Raw genomic sequence first — 19,704 nt, 5'->3', positions numbered from 1 at the left:
AGGACACACAGGTTAATGGACTAACATGTCTATAAGTAGGTCCACAAAGCCACAACCGTCTGATTCTCGCAAAGGTGCTAATATTGGAGAACCAATAAGTTGATATTCATATATAGAAGACTATAACCAGATCTGCTTGCCTCTTGCTCTATAGGAGAGTCAACTCAAAAATGTATATGAAAAGAAAGTTTTCTCTGTCTGTGGAAGGATACAGTAGAAAACAATGCCTGGAAAATGAACCAGTCTTTACCAGACATTAAAACCTGATTAATATTAATCTGGTAGTAATGGTTAGGCACATGCTAGTCATATCACATGATACTTTCTGTCAAGAGGAGGACAGCTCATAGCTAAAGTACATGAGCATGACAAAATATTGTAAGCATTTTGGCTAGTACAGAAAGAAGAGTATTGCAAAGATTACAAAGTGAAACAGAAAGTATTAAGCACAGATGTGTTGTAGGAAATTTGATCACATTGTGAGCCCCAAGAAGTGTGTACTGGACAAACCTGGTGGTGATGTGTCTCAGCCCTACCACACACCTTTTATCCAAGAGCTTTCTGTTTATTGTAAACAGGTTGTTGTGGTCAGCCCCAGCATACACCCTTAAGTCTTCATTTGGCAAGTCAAGATTTGCAATTTTGTTTTAGGAAACAACACACAGGATAAAAAGGAATGCCTATATTCCTTTAGCAAACAAGGAAAGCAAGAATTGCTTTATAGTGGAGTGGTTTTGCAAAGGGCTTTTCTAGTGTTTTAAAGAAAATACATTCAATAATAAAAGTCCCCCTTCAAATGTTTGTATTATTTAAAACAAATGCTTTAATGTTATAGATTTTATGCCATGCAATGATTTGTAAATCTCAAAGTTTTAAAAATTGAAAACTGCTAGAATTCCCACATTCATGTTCAAGAATATCTCTAAACCTCACCAAAGCACTTCTAAATGAGTTTTGTTTCCTTTTTCAGCTTGAAGAGCAGTCAAGAAAAATAAGTCAAAAGCAAGATGTGACTTCATTAAAGAAACAAATTTATGATTTAACAACGGTAAGAATCATGCTTCACTGGAAAAAATTTATTTCCTGTTTTAGTTACCTTCAATAGGTAAGATAAACCAGTATGACTCAAAACAACTTGGGGACAAAAGTTTATCCCATCTTAGAGCTCTGAGTTACTAATCATCAGGAAAAGTCAGGGCAGGAGGAGAAGCAGAAACCTATGAGGAGCACTGCTTCTTGGCTTGTTCCCATGGCTTTTATTCTTATACAGCCTAGGACCACTTGTCCAGAGATGACACCATTCATATCGCAGGCTTCCATATCAATTATTAATCAAGAAAATATCCAACAGACTTGTCTATAAGTCAGTCTTAAGGAGATGTTTTCTCATTTGAGATTTCCTTTTCCAAAATGACTCTAACTTGAATCAAGTTGACAGAAACCTAACTACAACAGACAGCATGCTTGTGGTATTTAGTTTTTCTGTTTCTGGAATAAAGGCTTAAAGAGAAACTGATACTATAATTATAAAAAGTCTTTGAAATATATTTGAGTAACTGTATTATAAAAGATGTTTCCCTTCAATTATGTACCACTTGCATGGTTTTATTATTTTTTTATGTTTATTTACTTAAAATTATGCACACATGATGTTGAAAACTAGCTTATCTGGCTAACAGTGAATTTGTATGTGTGCCTTCCTCTGCCTTCAGCTTTTCTCTCTGGTCTTTTAAAATTATCTGTTCCTACATTTATATTTCCTTTCTCTGTTGCAAACATCAATGACATTTACCTTTGCTAAGTTATTTGTTTTGATTTTAGATTAATCTCAAAGATTAAAAGTGTTCTGCGTACTTTGTCTCTTGAGTAGGCATTGCCTAGCTTTCTATTGAATAAACACTATTCAATTTCAGAGAGAACTGGCCTAGCCTCACAGTCTTAGCCTGATGTTATTTCATTGTAGTTGGCTTTACACTTGGATCATGACTTTCATGAAGAGTTGGTGCTTTCTTGGCTTTTCTGATTGTGCTTTTAGTTTCTCTTCTTGAAAGATTGTTTAAATAGAGTTGCTGTTGCTGAAACACTGTGAGCCAAAGCAATTTGGAGAGGTTTTATTTCAGTCACAGATCCATTTAACAATTCATCAGTAGCAGTGAGAGCAGGAACTCAAATAGAGCAGGAACCTGGAAGCAGGAGCTGATGGTGAAGTCATGGAACCCTGCTGTTTAGTAATTTGCTGCCTCTGGGTCCTCAGCCTACTTTTTTTATAGAGCCTAGGACTTCAGGTCAGGAAAAGAACCACCTACAATGAGCTGAGTCCTCCCATATTAATCTAATTAAGAAAATGCTCTGCAGGCTTGCCAGATCCAAAAACTCTAGCTCGGGTCAAGTTGATTTAAAACTACGCAACACAATGACACTCAATCATCTTTGCTATGTCATCTTTTCTGTAAAACTTCTTTATTTCCCCCTGAAAATATTAATTGCAAAGGTCATGAAATGACAGTCTTTATTGGATTGTCTTAATTTTGTTGTACTTTCATATCAACCTAAAATTTCTTTACTTTGAGACGTTCATTATAACATATTTTCTTGACTTAATGAACCCTGAGGGTCATTACACTCAGTGTTTCTTGCTTCTGGGAAAAGTGAAGCAGTACACAGCATAACTGTGATAATCTTATCTTTCCTCCTTCTTGAAATCTTTTTGTTCAAAGAACAATTATTGATTCAACTATTGCACATTATTACATGAATATTCAAATTCTTAACATTGTTCATTATTCTTGAATGTGGCATTTGTTACCAAAATATGATAGACAAGAGCCAGTCACTGTGATCTAATATGTTACTCTAGACAAACAGACAGGCACGCGCACGCGTGCGCACACACACACACACACACACACACACTTGAAAGTTTGTCTAAATGATTAGATAAGAAACTCTATGTAGGAGAACTTGGTCTCAAACTCAAAGACATCTACCAGTCTCTGCATCAGTGTTGGGATTAAACACAGATTCTACCATGCCCAACTGGTTCTAATTTATTTTCCTGTCCCCTCACCTTTTAAAAAATATTTACTTTTATTTCATTTTTATGGTTGTTTTGTGCTGATACATATCTTTATCATAAAATAAAATAAAAATGAATAAATCTGGTATTCATGAAGGCTAAAAGAGGCCTTTGGATCTTCTGGAAGTGGAGTTACAGATGGTTGTGAGTCACTATGTGGGTTCTGGGAGTAGACCACAGGTCCTCTGTAACATCAAGTGTCCTCAACCGTGGATCCATCTCTCTAGGTCCCTAGCTCTACTTCACATTCTCCCTTTGGCTACTTGACCTTTTCTCTGTTTAACAGCAGGACCTCATAAGCATTTGAATGCTGCCACGGTGCCTTTTATTAGTATAATTAAATATTGGAGGCAGGCTAATTTTATAAGGAAAGGGTTTTATTTAGCTCACAATGGGAAGCATTCAAGATGGTGAGGTGGGGTGGTGGTGTTAACTTTGTTGCAGAGCTGGGGATAGACAGTTGGAAAAGGAGCCACAAAGATAAACAGGAAATAACAAGTGACCTCCAGAAATCATTTGCAAGGACAGCATTCCAACTGACCTAATGAACAGGTTTTTTCACTTTACCTCTTAAAGTTTCCATGCCCCTCCTACACCTGGAAACTGTGCCAAAAATTTGTGGGAGGGGGGTGCACTCCTAAAATATATCCTGCTGCCTTTTTTTCCTGAGTCTCTTCTTTGAGGTGGCATACAGTATCTGGTTTATGTTTTCTAGAAATGTGTTTAAGTCACCTGAGTATTCATAGTTTCCTTGGCCAATTCTTTAATCGTTAATGGTTTCATTTCTATTGTAATTTCATATTCATGAGGTTTTCTGGGAGGGGAAAATAGACCATCTATTTGCATGGTCAAATATTTGAACTGCAAGTGTCCAGTAATTTTTCTTTTAAAGAAAAATGTAAAATTTCATAATTATAACTGTTTATTATTAATTATATTTTTAAGAAAAAAGTTAGATGATGGTATTTATTCTTAAAAGCAACTAACATAACCAACTTTGGGAAGATGTCCGGATACTTAAGGTCTTGCTTAATTTTTCCATTAACGTCAGTGGCTTACTGCCAGTTATAGTTTGGAACAGACAGATGTTGAGTACAAAATGAAGAACAGCTTTAAAGTTTAATAATATACAACATTTGAATATATAATTGGTTTTTTGAGCAGGAAAATATTAAGAACTAAGGAAAGGTAGGTGTTATTTTTATGGTATTGCACTATATAGTGTGTAACAGTAATTTTAATATAAATGTAAGCTGTAATACAGCAGCTGTTTTTCTTTATCCTAGCTAGTTCTCCAGTAATGACAAAGAGGCACCAATATATATTCATTCAGTCAAGCATTGCCAAAATATCTGGGAAGTCATTGATCTATGTTAATCCTCTCGGTTAACTGGCTACCTCCCAGACAAAATCCTGAGATACTTGAGTTTTAGTATATTTCTGGCTCTCTGAACTTCAGATGTATTTTTCCGTGACTTCTCTTCTCCCTCTCCTCAAGGCTCAATCTATCTTACTCTTCTATCTCTCTCCCTCCCCTAGCTGACGGAAGTCCCACCCTATTCTTTCTTATGTGCAGCCATTGTGTGATCAGCTTTTATTGACAAGGCAGAGAGTAAATGGTAAGCATTGTTTACACAAACTTGAGAAAGGAGATTTTTGACAAAAGCATTGAAATGTCGTGTCCAGATTGAAAGAAGATATGAGGGTAGAGAAATCAGCATTTGAATATTACAAGGATAAACCTTACACAGTGCGAAATAATATTATGCCTACATATTTTAGATGCAAAAAAGCCTGAGTCTAATGCCCCTCATGATTTATTCACTTTAGGAAAATCAAAAACTCAAAAAAGATCTTTTGGAGACACAGACAAATTTAGCCTTTCTTCAGAGTGAACTAGATGCTTTGAAAAGTGATTATGCTGACCAGACTATGAATTCTGAACGGTATGAAACTATTCATAATAGAGGGTCATTCTTTACCTTTGGGGAATATATATTGCTTTGTAAGAATGCTACCTTGAGTGACAGATTTCTGCGTGTGTGTGTGTGTGTGTGTGTGTGTGTGTGTGTGTGTAAAGAGTAACCGTTTGAATTACAGGTATCTTAGGCCAGTGTAGGGCTTAAAAATTATTTGTTTCAATGGCCTTGGGAGGAAAATACTGTGGCTTAAAAATTATTTGTTTCAAGTGGCTTTGGGAGGAAAATAATGTATAAAAACAAACCTCCATTAAAAGTGCTTGTCAGATAGGAATTCTGGCCTAAAACAAGAATGAGAGCCATTAACTATTCAGTGCTTTAGTTTTGAGGTATTGATATTAACAACGTAAGTTCACGTAATCAGAGATAGACACTTTTACATGAGAGATACAGTTATATGCATATACAGAGTGAGTAAATTTGGACATTTAGGGGAAAGAGGTTTTATTTATTTTTATTTTCAAACTTTCAGAATTAAGGCATTATAGTATTATTAAGTGGTACAACTTTTACTGCATATATTCTGTCTGAATCCTTACATATAATGAGGTGTGGTTTCAACATATATAAAAGAAACATATGCCACTGCTCTTTAAAAATTTTAAGTTCAGCTGAGAAAGTCAAAACAAAAAGTTAAGCAGTGTACACTGAGGAGGGCCAGCAACACCAGGGCCAGTTTCAGCCTTTGTTAAGGAGCCACAGGAGGTGAATACAAGAGAAAAGATCTGCTGTGTTGGCCAAGCAACAAAGGATCCAGGGACAGCAATATCAGCTGAAGCAAGTAGCAGTGCCACCTACCGGGACCGTCCTTGGCACATTATTAGTGTCTATGGCTTCATCCACATATATCCTCTCTTGTAGGGACCTTTATTATTTCCACTTTACAGCTGGGAGGAACAAAAAGTCTTAAATATGTAAGTTCAAGGAAAATCAGAGAAGCAGGGTCACAGAGAAGAAAGACTAGCTTGGAGAAAGAGAGATGGTTAGATCACTGGTTTGAATAATAAAGAACTTTTTAAAACACAAGAAGTTGATAAGCTAGTTTACAGACATTCTGATAGGGATCATCTTTTTGGCTAAGAAACTAAAATTTCTCTATGCAACTGGCTTTTAACTCAGTAGCAAATGACTAGGTTTCTATAAATGAAGCCTGATAGCTCTTGGGGATTGGGAGATACTGATGAGTTTGCCCATGTCCCATGCTCACACCTGCTATCTCATATAACATATAACATATAATTTTGCAGGGATCTGGAACTAATCCGAGAGTTCAATGAAGATCGAAGTAATCTTGAGAGGCAAATTGAAGTCCTCCAGTAAGTTCTATGAAATGCTCACTGCATTTTAGCCCATTTGTGTTAATGAAACCTGTAACACAACCTGCCATGTCCAGTGTTTAGGTAATTGTCTTCTCATTGCCATACATTTGGCATGGCCACTTCCTTTTCTGACTCACCCCTAACTGAATTATTTCTTTCAGTGAAGTCTGTTCTCAAAATCTCTGCAAGTTAGAAAAGCATATGTCATGTGTTTGTTATATCTGTGAGGAATATAGCCCTCAGCCTCAAGGCTCTCTATTGTGTATCTGGAGAGCTCCTCAGGTCTACACACGAATGAGGTCATAGGATAATGTTTAGTTATTTTTTCTTAGTTTGTTATGCTGACTACAGCTGAATATATATATATATATATATATATATATATATATGTATACACACACACACACACACACACACACACACACACACACTTTGGTTTTTTGTTTAAAACACTATTGCTTTAGAAATATTATCCTAAACTGTCAACTTCAAAATAAGTAGTAGTACTTTTATTCTCTGAGGTTCTTTTTCAAGAAACCTTGGTGTTCCTCAATTTGTTCACATATACAGTATTTTCTTTGGTTTTCAATCTTCTAAATGAAATAATGTTGGCTTAGCAAATTTTTCTTCTCCAGTTTTTAATATTCAATAAGTCTCAGCTGTGGAAACTGCAGAGGTCATGTGTTCTATAGACTTATGAGTTCATTTACTCATTAACCTAGTCAATAGCTTTCTCAGTTAACAGCTGTCATGTATGAGGCACCCCTGGAATTGGGGATGGAATAGTGAATAGAAAAAAAATCTTTCTTCATGAGTTTAGTAGGGGAGGATGATAGAAACTAGTTGCTCATAGAAGTAAATACATATATATATATACATATATATCACTATATATATATATATATTAATATAGAATATACAAAGAAATGAATGTATATCACCAAATTTAGAGGAAATACAACAAAAGAAAAGTATATATTTCCCCATGGAGAGCTATGGAAGTTCAATGAATTCTCCGTCCTGGTAGAACTGATAACAGAACTGAGAGATTAAGGATGAAGTGGCTACCAACAGGAAAATTAGATACTCTGTGGGGAAAGGGCTCTGAGATCTTCATTTTTTAGCCAAGGGAAGTGGTTTTTAAATGACTTTCATTATATCCTGTGAGATTCTTAAGTTCATATTTAAGCTCTTAATTAGTCTGAGATCACTAGCCAAGTGTTTGCTTGATATAAAATCCCATCAGGACATGAAGAGGATAGGATGTAGGAATAGCCAGTGTGGTACATAGCACACTGCATTATCCCTGCCTGGGACTGAGCTGTGAGAGCTGGATGATAAAGAACTGCATGAAGCCTGTTGACACAGGAGTTATCAGAGGGAAGAGTGAGTGCCTCAGCCCACCATTTGTTCTTAAAATGCTCCCAGATCTACAGGAAAGTAAACTAATTAATCCGTTCATTGCCATTTATATCTGCTTCTGACTTTGTTTCTGGGTTTTGAAGTGAATCAGAAAATTGCAAGAACTGTGACATATCTGTACATTCTGAATGCCACTGCCTGAAAAAAGTGGGAACATTGATCCCCCAGTGCTTCTTATATATGTTTGTCTAATTCTTCCCATACAGAACAGCTAACCGGAAGCTTCATGATAGTAATGACGGCCTTAGAAGTGCCCTTGAAAACACTTACAGCAAGCTCACCAAATCCTTGGTATTCAGTGTCCCCTTTTTCTGTTCTTTGTCTTGATAAAGTGTTTTGGGGCTTGAAAACTCATCTGATATTTTACGATACCTTCATGTTGGTCTTATAGTGAGACAATCTTAACAGAAAATAAAAGAATAATATTTTTAAATTAATAATATGATCTGGCCATTTGAATAAATAAATGATGCTATCCAAATTCTTAAATTAAATGTTCTAAGGGAAAGATGCTAAATGTGTGATTTTTTTTCTAGAGCATTTAATGATATATGAGTTGATTAGTTTGCAAAGAAGGATTGCAAATAAAAGAAAATGAGAGAAATTCTGTGGTCATTAAAAAAATGTTGCCAGTGAGGATGAGATAGCTATGATTCTGGCTAGTGATAATTTCTACAGCACACACTTGACTTTGGGCTTTGGGTGTGCGCTTTTGAACCCTCCTGGCAGAAACAAGTTTGCCCAGATTGCATTTGCAATGAAGCCTCGTACTGTGTTTTTGTGGCACAGCTTTAGGAAAGAGGCTTTAGTGTCAGATTAGGATGTGGAATATCACTCACACAATTTTGCTTCTAGAGGAGATGAATTTGACGAACCTGATGTAGTGCTGTCCCGTCCTGGCATGCCCAAAGAGCAAGCAGACTTTTATAGAGTGCAGTAGAGCTATATAACAGTGAGATCTGATGAGAAAGAGAAACTTTGTCTGTTATGCTTATTGAAACTTTCAAAATGATTTTTTCATGTTCATATTTGTTCATGTGGGGTGGGTCATAGATTTTTTTATGTGTATTGGGAGTTAAATTGTGTGGGTATGCATAAGCATGTCTGTCTGTGATATATAAAATGTCCACATATTAACAACTGCTTGTGTATTACAGCGTATGAATAACATATCACCAGGGAATACAATTTCTAGCAGCAGTCCCAAGTTTAATCATCATTCTTCTCAACCACTGGGCTACGATAGGTATGTAGCACCTGCTTTTTATTATCTGAGTTCTAGATCAAAGTCAAAAGCAAGACAAATTATCTTAGAGCTGAATTAAAATAAAGGAATATATTTAAGTAATAATTAATATTTATTATGATCTTATAATAATGTCTAGAAATGTTAAAAGTGAGAAAACAGTAAGTAAACAATTTTATACAGGACAGTAATTTTCTTGATGTGCTTTGAATGATTTTGCGTGCACACCCATTTATACATCACCTTGAACTGTGCCCTGTGCTCTTGCATTATGAATGGTGTATTGTGCTGAGACTTTTGTCATGATCTGTCAGTATTTAATATTCAAAACATATAAATAATATGGCTATGTTTATGAGTTACTAAATACTAAAGGAAACATTGAAACATGCCAAAAGTTAGAATTTAACTTGCCTTTTAAGAGATCAAATAAACAGTGATTATTTGTGCGTGTGTGTGTCAGTGTGTCTGCATGTCTGTGTGTATGTGTATGTGTGCATGGGTACACATTTCTTGTGCTGCTAGCTAAAAGTTAAGTTTGTGATACATCAAAGTGTAAAAAACAAAGAGGGTAAAAAGTATACTGTAGTAAATATATTTAAAATCATAGCTCAGTTTCTTCTCTGTTTTTGACCATTTATGTTCTTCGATGAAAAACACACACACTACCTTTATATTTTAATATACCTTAACATCGCAATAGTTGGGCAACTGCCTACCTGCCATGCTGTTAGAATATACCTTCCTATCCATAACCAAGTTATTACTATGTTTCATCTGGGCTGCTCTTAGCTACAATTGGCCAACCCGCATGGCCACGTTTTTATGGCTCAGCTAACCTATGGTAGCTCTCCTTTCTCCTCTCTTGTACGTTCTTCTATCCCATGTTGGCTTCTTTTTTTTGCAAGCCCATGAAACCTCACCTACACCTATGTCTCTTCTGCCCAGCTATTGGCTGATCAGAGTTAACTTGGGTGCAGGTTCACAGAGGCTAGCAGACTCCAGGTCTGGGGCTGGGGGTGGGAGGGCATACTTAACATTACAATAGATTTGTAAAACACCAAGCCTCAATACTATATATTAAAGCTTTCCATGTGTTTGAAGCTGTTAAATTCAGTTTTGTCCTCTTTTGTGTGTTGGGGCAGTACTTTTAATATGGATAAGCATGTTCTTAACTATCCTAATATTGCATGACTTTTTCTTGGGCATCAAAGAAAGGCTAAAGATACAGTTCCATTATAGTCCAACTTGATAAACCAATGAGTTTATAAGGCATACTTATAGGACCAGGAGGGAACCTATATATGTCACTAGAGAATCTCATTCAAGCATATATGATGAGTTGATCCCCCTTTTAATGATGCTTTCCATCCTTTCCTCAGTCCTGTGGGGGTTGCCATCAGGTCCAGTCTTGTGACAAATATGTAATAGCTGCTCAGATTTCAAGTTGTTGATGGTCAGTAGTATTCCACCACTCCTGGTGTTAGCTTATGGTTTTGCTGCCACTGGATATGTCTGTCATTACAGATTGTGTAAAAGCATGGTCTTGTTTTTTTTTTTTTTTTTTTTTTTACTGATTCATTAATTTTATTAAAAGAATGGTTTATTTATAAGCAGGTGATTATAAAGTTACTAAAAATATACATTTTTAGAATGAAGATTTGCTGCTACTTTTTCTGTACTAATAGTTAAGAACAGTTATCATCAGCAAGATGTAGAAGAATGTAGAAGAAGCATACAAAACAAAATTACTTCAGAAGTCTCATTAGGATTTATTCTTGAAAGAATGATGCCACAAATGAAGTCTAGTACTGGAATGAGAGTTTGTCTCCAGTATATTCTAAGGGATAGGATCTTCATTGTATCACCAGGATCTCAACGGCAAGCACATCTTCAGTTCTTAATTCTGAACCCAACTACAAACTACTGTTGCCTGTGAGAATCTTCCCTCCTTGGAGTTAGTTAGTTCGATATATGAAGTTCTCAGGGTGCTTTTTTTTTTAATGCTAATATACAGCTCTTCTTACTTCCAGAAAGTCTTTAGTCTTAGGATATTGACTGTTTATTTTCTGTCATAGAAGAAGAAGTTAGAGACCTAACTATTCAGTCATTGCCCCCAAACCAGTTGAATGTTGTTTTGTACTGATTGCACATGGCCTTGAAGTCTTGGGGAGAGACCAGAGTACCTAATGATTAGGAAAGGCTAATAGAGGTGCTCCAGTTGTGTGGCTGTGGGGAAGCTATTCATACCTTCCAGTTCAGCTTCTTCTGTTCACTCATGATCCTGTCAGTAGCCCCTCACCCATGCTCTGTAAGTAAGCACAATATGATCAGGACATTGAATAAGGATAGGCTTTGCCTAATTGCCCCTCCTATGCCTAAGAAAAAATTTCCCAACAGCCTGTCTTAAAAATAAACAAATAAATAACACAAAATAGAAAAGAATTATAATCTAGAAGTAGACAAAGTATTCAGAATGTGGTGTGAATGTACTGTAATAAAAATAGTAGTGTTGTATTTGTATCTAGGATACTCATTCTGTGTATCAAGATAGAGATCAGCCAATTTAAATGAGTAACATATATAAGATTTCTCATTTGAGGTCTTTGGTCATCATAGAAAGCTGAGCAACATGAACTGATTGTGCTTTGTACACTTCCTTTGCCAATGCTAATGGAACGTTCTGTCCTATATCTCTGGCAAATGACTGATGAGCCTGCCCCGTTATGTTCTTGTGTATTGTGAACTCCTTGGTAAATTGTTTCCTCTTTTATCACAAGGTCATCCCATTCTTCATATGCAGATGAGGATTGTGACTGTTTGGCTCTCTGTGACCCTCTGCAGAAGATGAATTATGAAGTTGACAGCCTCCCCGAAAGCTGTTTTGACAGTGGCCTGTCTACTCTGAGAGATTCTAATGAGTGTGATTCTGAGGTGGACTACAAGCCCCAGGAAGGATTTCAGAGTTTGCACAGAACAGAGGAGAGCCTTGAGGGAGATACGTCAGACACAGATGTAAGCCAGAAGCCATGATGCTCTGATGCTTTCCTTTGACTGAAATCTTCCACCATGTTTTATGGAACTCTGTCTTAACAGCATATAGCTTATGTTCTTAAGGTCACAAATAGGAAGCTTATTCATTAGAATGGATTTTTCTCCTTAGCATACTAGAGAGAAAAGATTTGCCTTGAAGAGGAGGTTGTTCAGCAACCACACTGGCAGTGGACTCAGTGGCACAGTTTTAATATTTTTTGGTATGTGATGCATACATGTGAAAGATTTGTTTATTTAATGGTTGGTGTTTTTTGACAGGTTCCTGATATGAGGGATGAAGAAACATTCGATTGTGAAAGCGTGGCCTCTGTCTTACACGGGCATCCCCAGGGGTCTGCTGGTGAGGGCAGCACTGTTAGTTCCTCCAGAAAGACCATCTCAGCTCTTTCACCTGAAGTATGTAGCTTTCAACAACCCTTTCTTTATGGCATGCTATTTAAGAGGACAAATGACTCTGTCATCACCTGTGTGGTAATTTCCTTCTAGACAGACATGGTGAATAACACCTTGAAGTCCACATCTCAGAAGGCTTACAAGATTGTGCTGGCCGGTGATGCTGCAGTGGGAAAGTCCAGCTTCCTCATGCGACTCTGCAAGAATGAGTTTCAGGGAAACACAAGTGCAACCCTAGGTATGGCTCTTACTTCACTGACCCCAGTAGAATTGCAATCTCCAGCGTGATTTCTTTTTTTTTTTTCAGAATTATGTACACAAATTCACAGATTAAAATACCTGTGTATGAATTCATCTATACAGAGACTGTGTGTATGTGTGCATAGAATAATCTGTTATTTTAATTAAAGTTTATTGTGGAAAAAAACCCAACAGATGATGGAACTCTCTGTGGACAGTTCAATCACACAAAGCCTGCTTAGGTGTAGTAGCGTCTTCTGTGCAGCATGTGTTTCCCAAACCCTTTGTAGATAGCCTGCCTGCTATTACTGGAATGCTGAAGGTACATGCTGAAGAAAGCTGAATAAGTCTGAATCTTTAAGGGACTTTCACACCAGTGGAAATAAGTTGACCAAAATGGATTTCAAAAATGAGATTCAGAAAGAAGTGCCAGACACTTTGATTTAATGCTAAGAACTTTGTAATGACCATGGCAAATGGGAGTTAAAGGTTAAAATTGAATCTGTATTTGTGCTGATTTCCACATGTTGACAAGAAAGTGAGTTGAAGCAGTAGTATTTTTTCTTTGTTTCTTTTCTTTTTCACTCTTCTCGTTCTTTTTATTGAATCTGTTCTAAACACTATTTTTAATTATATTTTGTACACCATATGTTTTGATCATGTTGGCTCCCTCACTCATCTCCTACCAGATACTCCCATATCCCTACCCACCCAATTTCATGTTCTCTCTCTCTCAAAAGCAAAGTCCACATTATATATAAAAAAACCCAAGAAAGAAAGAAAAAGAAAAGAAAAATTAAAACAAAGAAGAAACAAGGCAAAATATAACAAACCAAACCAAAAATCTCTTCCACCCAAACCACGGCGTTCAACTGTGTTGGTTTACTATACCTGGGCATGGGACCTGCCCTAGTGTGTGGCTAATATACTTAGTAACACAGCATTGTAGAGAAAGATTTTCCTTTGGCCAACAGGTATCAATTGTAAATATCTTCATTGTTAGGGGTAGGACCTCATGATGTCCAATATTCTCTGTTTTGGGACCTCATCTGGCTTGAAAATGTGCCGATCCCACGCATGCTAACAGTCTCTGTCAGTTCATGTGTTCATCAGTTCTACTCTCTCTGGACGACTCAGACTCCTTGAAGATATCCATCCAATCTAGCTCTTAGAATTTTTTTGCCACCTCTTCCACATAGATTACTGAGCCTTGATCTCTTTAAGAACTGAGTGCTCCAAAATCTTTCACTTGCTGTACCTCACCCAATTGTAAATCTCTGTGTTAATAGCCATCTACTCTAAGAAGAGTCTTCTCTGATGTGTGTAGCATAAACACTTATCTGTTGATGTAGCAATATGTTATTAGGAGTCATTTTATTGCCTTTTTATATCATATTGAAAGTATAAAAGCTAATAGGCACATATAAGGGAAAATGTGGAATATTTATTTCGGGGTGTCTGGGTGTTGCTCTGGTTGATCTTTTTCTACCTCCAACTATTTGCCTACAAATTGAATAACTTCACTTTTTGTAATAAGTAATAAATGTTTGGCATTTTTATTATCTATCCTCAGTTGATAGACAGCTGGCCTGTTTCCAGTTTCTGACTGTTATGATTAGAGCAGCAAAACACGACTGAGCAGGTTATCTGTGTAGTAGGTCATACAGTGTTTGGTTATCTGCCTAATAATGCTATAGCTGTGTCTTGAGGTGGATCTAGTCCCAGCTTCCTGAGGAACTACTACACTCAGTTCCATAGTGACTGTACAAGTTTGCACTCCTACCAGCAATGATTAAGTGTTCCCCTTTCTCTGTATCCTCACCAATATTAGCTGTCATTTATTTTATTCATCTTGACTATTCTGACTGGGTAAGATGAGATCTCTAAGTTGTTCTTATTTACTATTTCCAGATGACCATGAATATTGGACATGCCCTTTAAATGTTTCTCAGGCATATGTGCTTTATCTTTTGAGAACTCTTCACTTCATTCTGTATTATGTATTTTAATTGAGTTGTTTTCCTGGTGTTTAATTGTTTTTAATTCTTTATATATTCTAGATGTTAATTCTCTATCTGTTATATAATTGGTGAGGAGTTTTTAATCATCGTGTGGGCTAAAATGGTAGTGTTCTTATAGTACAGAAGCTTTTCATGAGGTTTCATTTATTAATTGTTAATCACAATAACCATTTTATTGATGTATTTTTTCAGAAAGTTCTTTCCTGTGTCAGTGAGTTCGACCTTATTCCCCTTACTCTCCTGTCTATTTGGGGTATTTGGTGATATATTAAGCAACTTAATTCACTTATATCTGCATTTTGTTCTATGTGATAGTTTGGATCTATTATCATTCTTCCACATTAGTAGCTCTCAACTTTCTTAATACTACAACCTTTTAACACAGTTGATCATGTTGTGGTGACCCCAACCATAAGTTTATTTTCCTTGCTACTACATAAATGTAATTTTGCTACTGTTATGACCTGTAGTGAATAATCCTGTGAAAGGGTCATGACTCCCAAAGAAATTATGACCAACAGGTTGAGAATTTATATGTCCACAAACAAAATAATAAAAAATTAAATTTAAAAGGTAAAAATAAAATAAAATTCTGTATTTTCATCAAATTGGAAAAACATAAAAGAAATGAGTATTTTCATATTTGTAACTTACCCAAGCTAAATCAAGATGAAATAAACAATTTAACACAGCCTATATCCCCTGATGAAATAGTAGCAGTAATTATAATCTCCCAAGCACAATCTAGGGTCAGGTGGATTAAGCAAAGGATTCTGCCAGATCTTTAAAGAACTAACACAAATACTGTTCAAATTATTCTGCAAAATAGAAACTGAGAAAGCATTTCCTAATTCTTCTTACCACTATTATCCTGGTACCAAAGCTACACAAGGAACTAACAAAAACTAGAAATTTTAGTACCATTATTTTCAAATTTACAAAATAATCAGTAGAAGGGGTTTGAAACACATTATCAATTGCTTTTGTTTTTCATGTGAAGAGTTATTTAGACAATGAGAAATGATGAAACAAATTGATTGCTCTCATCACATTGGTCCTTTACAATTTGTAATTATAAATTTATAATTTACTGATAAATTCTGAGATTACAAAACTGGAAGTTTACTTCATTTTAATTCATAAAAGAACTAAAATATTGCTCTGGTTGCTAGAGACCCTGACGTGCATGTGATATACACAACCATATGCATACACACATATGCATACATATATATGTATATATATACATATACATACATGTTTTTGTGTATGTAGTGGTCACATGTGAGCATCCGTGTACCTGTACATACAATGTTATATGCATGTATATACTTAAAATATATAAACAGAACACATATAACATATATATATATATATATGTATGTATGCATGTGGATACAGATACATACAGCTTTGCATGCACACATATGGGTTTGTGTATAATCATCTTGGAAAAAAGAACTGAGTTTTCACTATTCCATAGAGCCAGTCCTTCCTTGAATCAGCCTGGCTTCAGCTACCTCATCTATCTATACATATGTGATCTAACTTATTTGAACCTCAGTCTTTGAAAGCCAAGTGTATTTCTTTCTACTTTGGCTTTACCTTTCCTATCATTTAAGTCACAAACTTACAGAATTACCTGTATTTCTGTTTCAGGAGTTGATTTCCAAATGAAAACTCTGATGGTAGATGGTGAACCAACAGTCCTTCAGCTCTGGGATACAGCTGGACAAGAAAGGCAAGTGCTGTTCATAGTGTTTTGGATTAAGGTATACAATGACAAGCCTCATAGTTTAGCTATACTATTATTATTTGCAATATATTATGGTGTGTTAAAATATTGAATGTATAACTGTAAGGTATATATGTAATAATGAAGCTCATCTTTCCAATATCTGCTCCTATTTGTATATATCATTTGTACGAGAAGAGGGCCTTTGATCTTCTACTGAAATGATGTTTGGTTGGTACATTATACTTTGCTGTGGAGAGGAGCCAGCATTTCTGAATGCACCATCACTTTGAGGGGTACTTATTTTTGGAGCAGTAAATGATGATTGAAGAAACTCTGTTAATTATTCTTGATTGAAGGGCAGTGACACCAGATAAGGCACACTCTAGTGATTCCATAGCTTAAAATTCTTGCCCAGGACCAGAAGTATGAAGCACAAGTTTTGATTTTTATCTAGTTCTCTGTAGGTCAAAATCTATTGAAGTAGACAATGAGTGTTTGAGATTCCTGTGTCTATACCAGGCTCTATTCATTGTACTAAGATTTAGTGATGAACATAGGGGACTGATTCCTGTTCTTGGTCACTACAGATTTCACTACACCGTGTTTCTTGTTTTTTAGCCTTTAAAGATAGGCTACAAGCATGATTCAACTTATGTCCAGGTTCCTCTCTGTCGGCCCCTTAATAAATTATCTCCTTTCATGTAAAACAAGCAAACAAACAAACAAAACAAGCACAAGACCCAATACAGCCCTTTCAGAACACTATTACCCAGCATCTAGAAATTTGGGGTATATGTATAAACATATGCACACATGTGCATGTGAAGTTCATATTGCTCAATAACAGATTTCTTTTTCAGTTACTCTCTGCCTCAGTTTGAAGAAGATTTAGATTTCCACCTGCCTGGTAGCTGGTGTCTGGTGTTGAATTTTGTCATTATGCTTTCGTCTTCATTGTGGCTAACGTTTGGGTTTGAGAGACATTCATGGGATTGTCTGATGGAAAAAGGATGGGCTTCTTCAATGTTCTTAATGATACTAATCAGTAATGCCTATTACTAAGGCTTTATTTGTTAGAATTGGTTATAGAAAGTAAAGACTGGAAGGCACAGGAGAGATCGGGTGCACAGCAATAATGATATGGTGGGATGGCAATGAGATTTTGTTTTGTCTTTTCCAGATTTAGAAGTATCGCCAAGTCTTACTTCCGAAAAGCAGATGGTGTCTTACTGCTGTACGATGTTACTTGTGAGAAAAGCTTTCTTAATGTACGAGAATGGGTAGCTATGGTTGAGGTAAGGAAGAAATAGACAACTACACAAGGGAGTCATAGATTGTAAAGAAATGTCATTGTTTTGTGCTGGAGTGAAGATGATTAGGACCAAGGGACTTTTCTGAAGTTGAAGATACTTCTTGAAGTAGTTTCTGAAATCAACTTCTGGGTTCTTTGCTAAATAAAATAAAGAAACCTTGTGTAATGAAGTGGGGACTCAAGTAGCTAAAAAAGCAACTTTTACAAAAATGAAAGTAATAGAATTGGATGTACAGTATCACAGGAATTTTATAAACAGTTGAGTTACCACCAGGGTATTAGTAAGGGTTAAGATTGAAAGCTGACCTTATTTTAGTTGCAATGTGGGATTTTTAGACATCACAGATATGAATGACTTCAGTGTCAAGATTATTATGTCTCCACTTAAGGACCTTTCATATCATTTAGTTTCACAATCAGAATTTTTTAAAATAGGAGGTATATTAATAAGTGTTACTGACAATCATAAACCAATAGGGTGCTTTCTTTAAAATATAAACGAGTGGTGAATACAACTTCCCAATCAAGTATAACACTTTTATTTTAAACAGTAAGTTACAGTCATGGCTGAAGACAAGTGCTGTCTGATCTCAAGTGTACCTGTGGATTAATATTCTCTTTCTGACTACAGCATTAATCAAAGAGATATTGTGTGATTGGAATTTTTAAAATGTGAAACATAAATATGTCCTTGTTCTACCAGACCACCCTATCTTTTTTTTTTTATTAACTTGAGTATTTCTTATATACATTTCGAGTGTTATTCCCTTTCCCAGTATCCAGGCAAACATCCCCCTCCCCCCTCCCCTTCCTTATGGGTGTTCCCCTCCCAACCCTCCCCCCATTGCCGCCCTCCCCCCACCAGTCTAGTTCACTGGGGGTTCAGTCTTAGCAGGACCCAGGGCTTCCCCTTCCACTGGTGCTCTTACTAGGATATTCATTGCTACCTATGAGGTCAGAGTCCAGGGTCAGTCCATGTATAAACCACCCTATCTGAAAAGACACTATAAATTCAATTAACCTCATTTCTGTAATTTTTTACTTGATAAAATTATTTATATATTACATTATTTCTACAACTTCTGAAAAATAAGACAAAAATAAATAAAATTTACATATTATCAGTACCCTGGGGCATAGGGAATAAATGACACTTGTTTGTGTTCATATATGAAGAGATGGAGTGGAGCTCAGAACCTTTTGATTCAACATCGTCTATTACTTTGGTAAAGAACAAGAATGAGTTACAAATGAATAGCAGTTGTCTTGATGAAATTAAAGGAAGCCTAAGGAGTGAGCAAGAGAGCCTCTTACTACTGAATAGAACTCAGTGAGCAAAGAGTACTCTGACAAACATCTTATCATTAATATTTGGGACATAGTCTCTGTTTTCAGGCTTTGTATATGCTGAAGAGCATGCTCAGAAAATCACAAGGGCAGAAAAGGCAAGTGCGGCCAGTAAGGAAAATGTCATTACACTAAGTGAGGTACTACTTATACACAATATAAGTGAGATTTTTTTCAGCCCTCCATATCTTTTTTATGGGGTCTGAAAAGGAAGATAGGAACATGAGCTCTTAGAGTTTTTATGAGATATAAGGTAAGTATCATTGTAGAAAGAGAATTGCAAGAAAGAGCCTTCCCTAAGGCTTGTTCTAAGGTGAGGCATTGAAATTATATGAGTCCCTATTAACTAATTAAAAAGAGTGCAGCCATTCCTAGTAGCAGACATGGTGAAGACAGTTGGCTAAAGTAAAAGTATACTAAAGAAATGGCATGACAAGAAGGGACAAGTGTTGTAGAAGAGTTAAGAAGGTAGAATCCAAGCATGTGAAGAGGCAGTGAGACCAAGAGATCTTCATTGAGAAAGCAGTGTTTGTCAGTACTTGAAGGTGTGCTACATT

The 19,704-nt window shown here is 36.1% G+C and overlaps 1 protein-coding gene across 6 annotated transcripts in view; it reads left to right on the top strand.

Moving 5' to 3' along the window:
- Rasef (RAS and EF hand domain containing) overlaps positions 1-19,704 on the top strand; it is a 71,165-nt gene that overhangs the window by 38,768 nt on the left and 12,693 nt on the right. For 4 of the 6 annotated variants that reach the window (XM_087548036.1, XM_087548039.1, XM_087548038.1 and 1 more), the window contains 10 exon segments: positions 971-1,048; positions 4,907-5,022; positions 6,303-6,371; positions 8,003-8,087; positions 8,954-9,042; positions 11,823-12,057; positions 12,355-12,492; positions 12,583-12,727; positions 16,410-16,491; positions 17,669-17,783. In XM_087548036.1, the coding sequence (XP_087404162.1) occupies positions 971-1,048; positions 4,907-5,022; positions 6,303-6,371; positions 8,003-8,087; positions 8,954-9,042; positions 11,823-12,057; positions 12,355-12,492; positions 12,583-12,727; positions 16,410-16,491; positions 17,669-17,783 (1,152 nt within the window). 6 annotated transcript variants of the gene reach the window in all.

This window comes from Rattus norvegicus, chromosome 5 (assembly GCF_021556685.1).
Source record: "Rattus norvegicus strain SHRSP/BbbUtx chromosome 5, alternate assembly SHRSP_T2T, whole genome shotgun sequence".
Lineage (NCBI taxonomy): Eukaryota > Metazoa > Chordata > Mammalia > Rodentia > Muridae > Rattus > Rattus norvegicus.
This window is presented reverse-complemented; position numbering and strand designations above follow the sequence as displayed.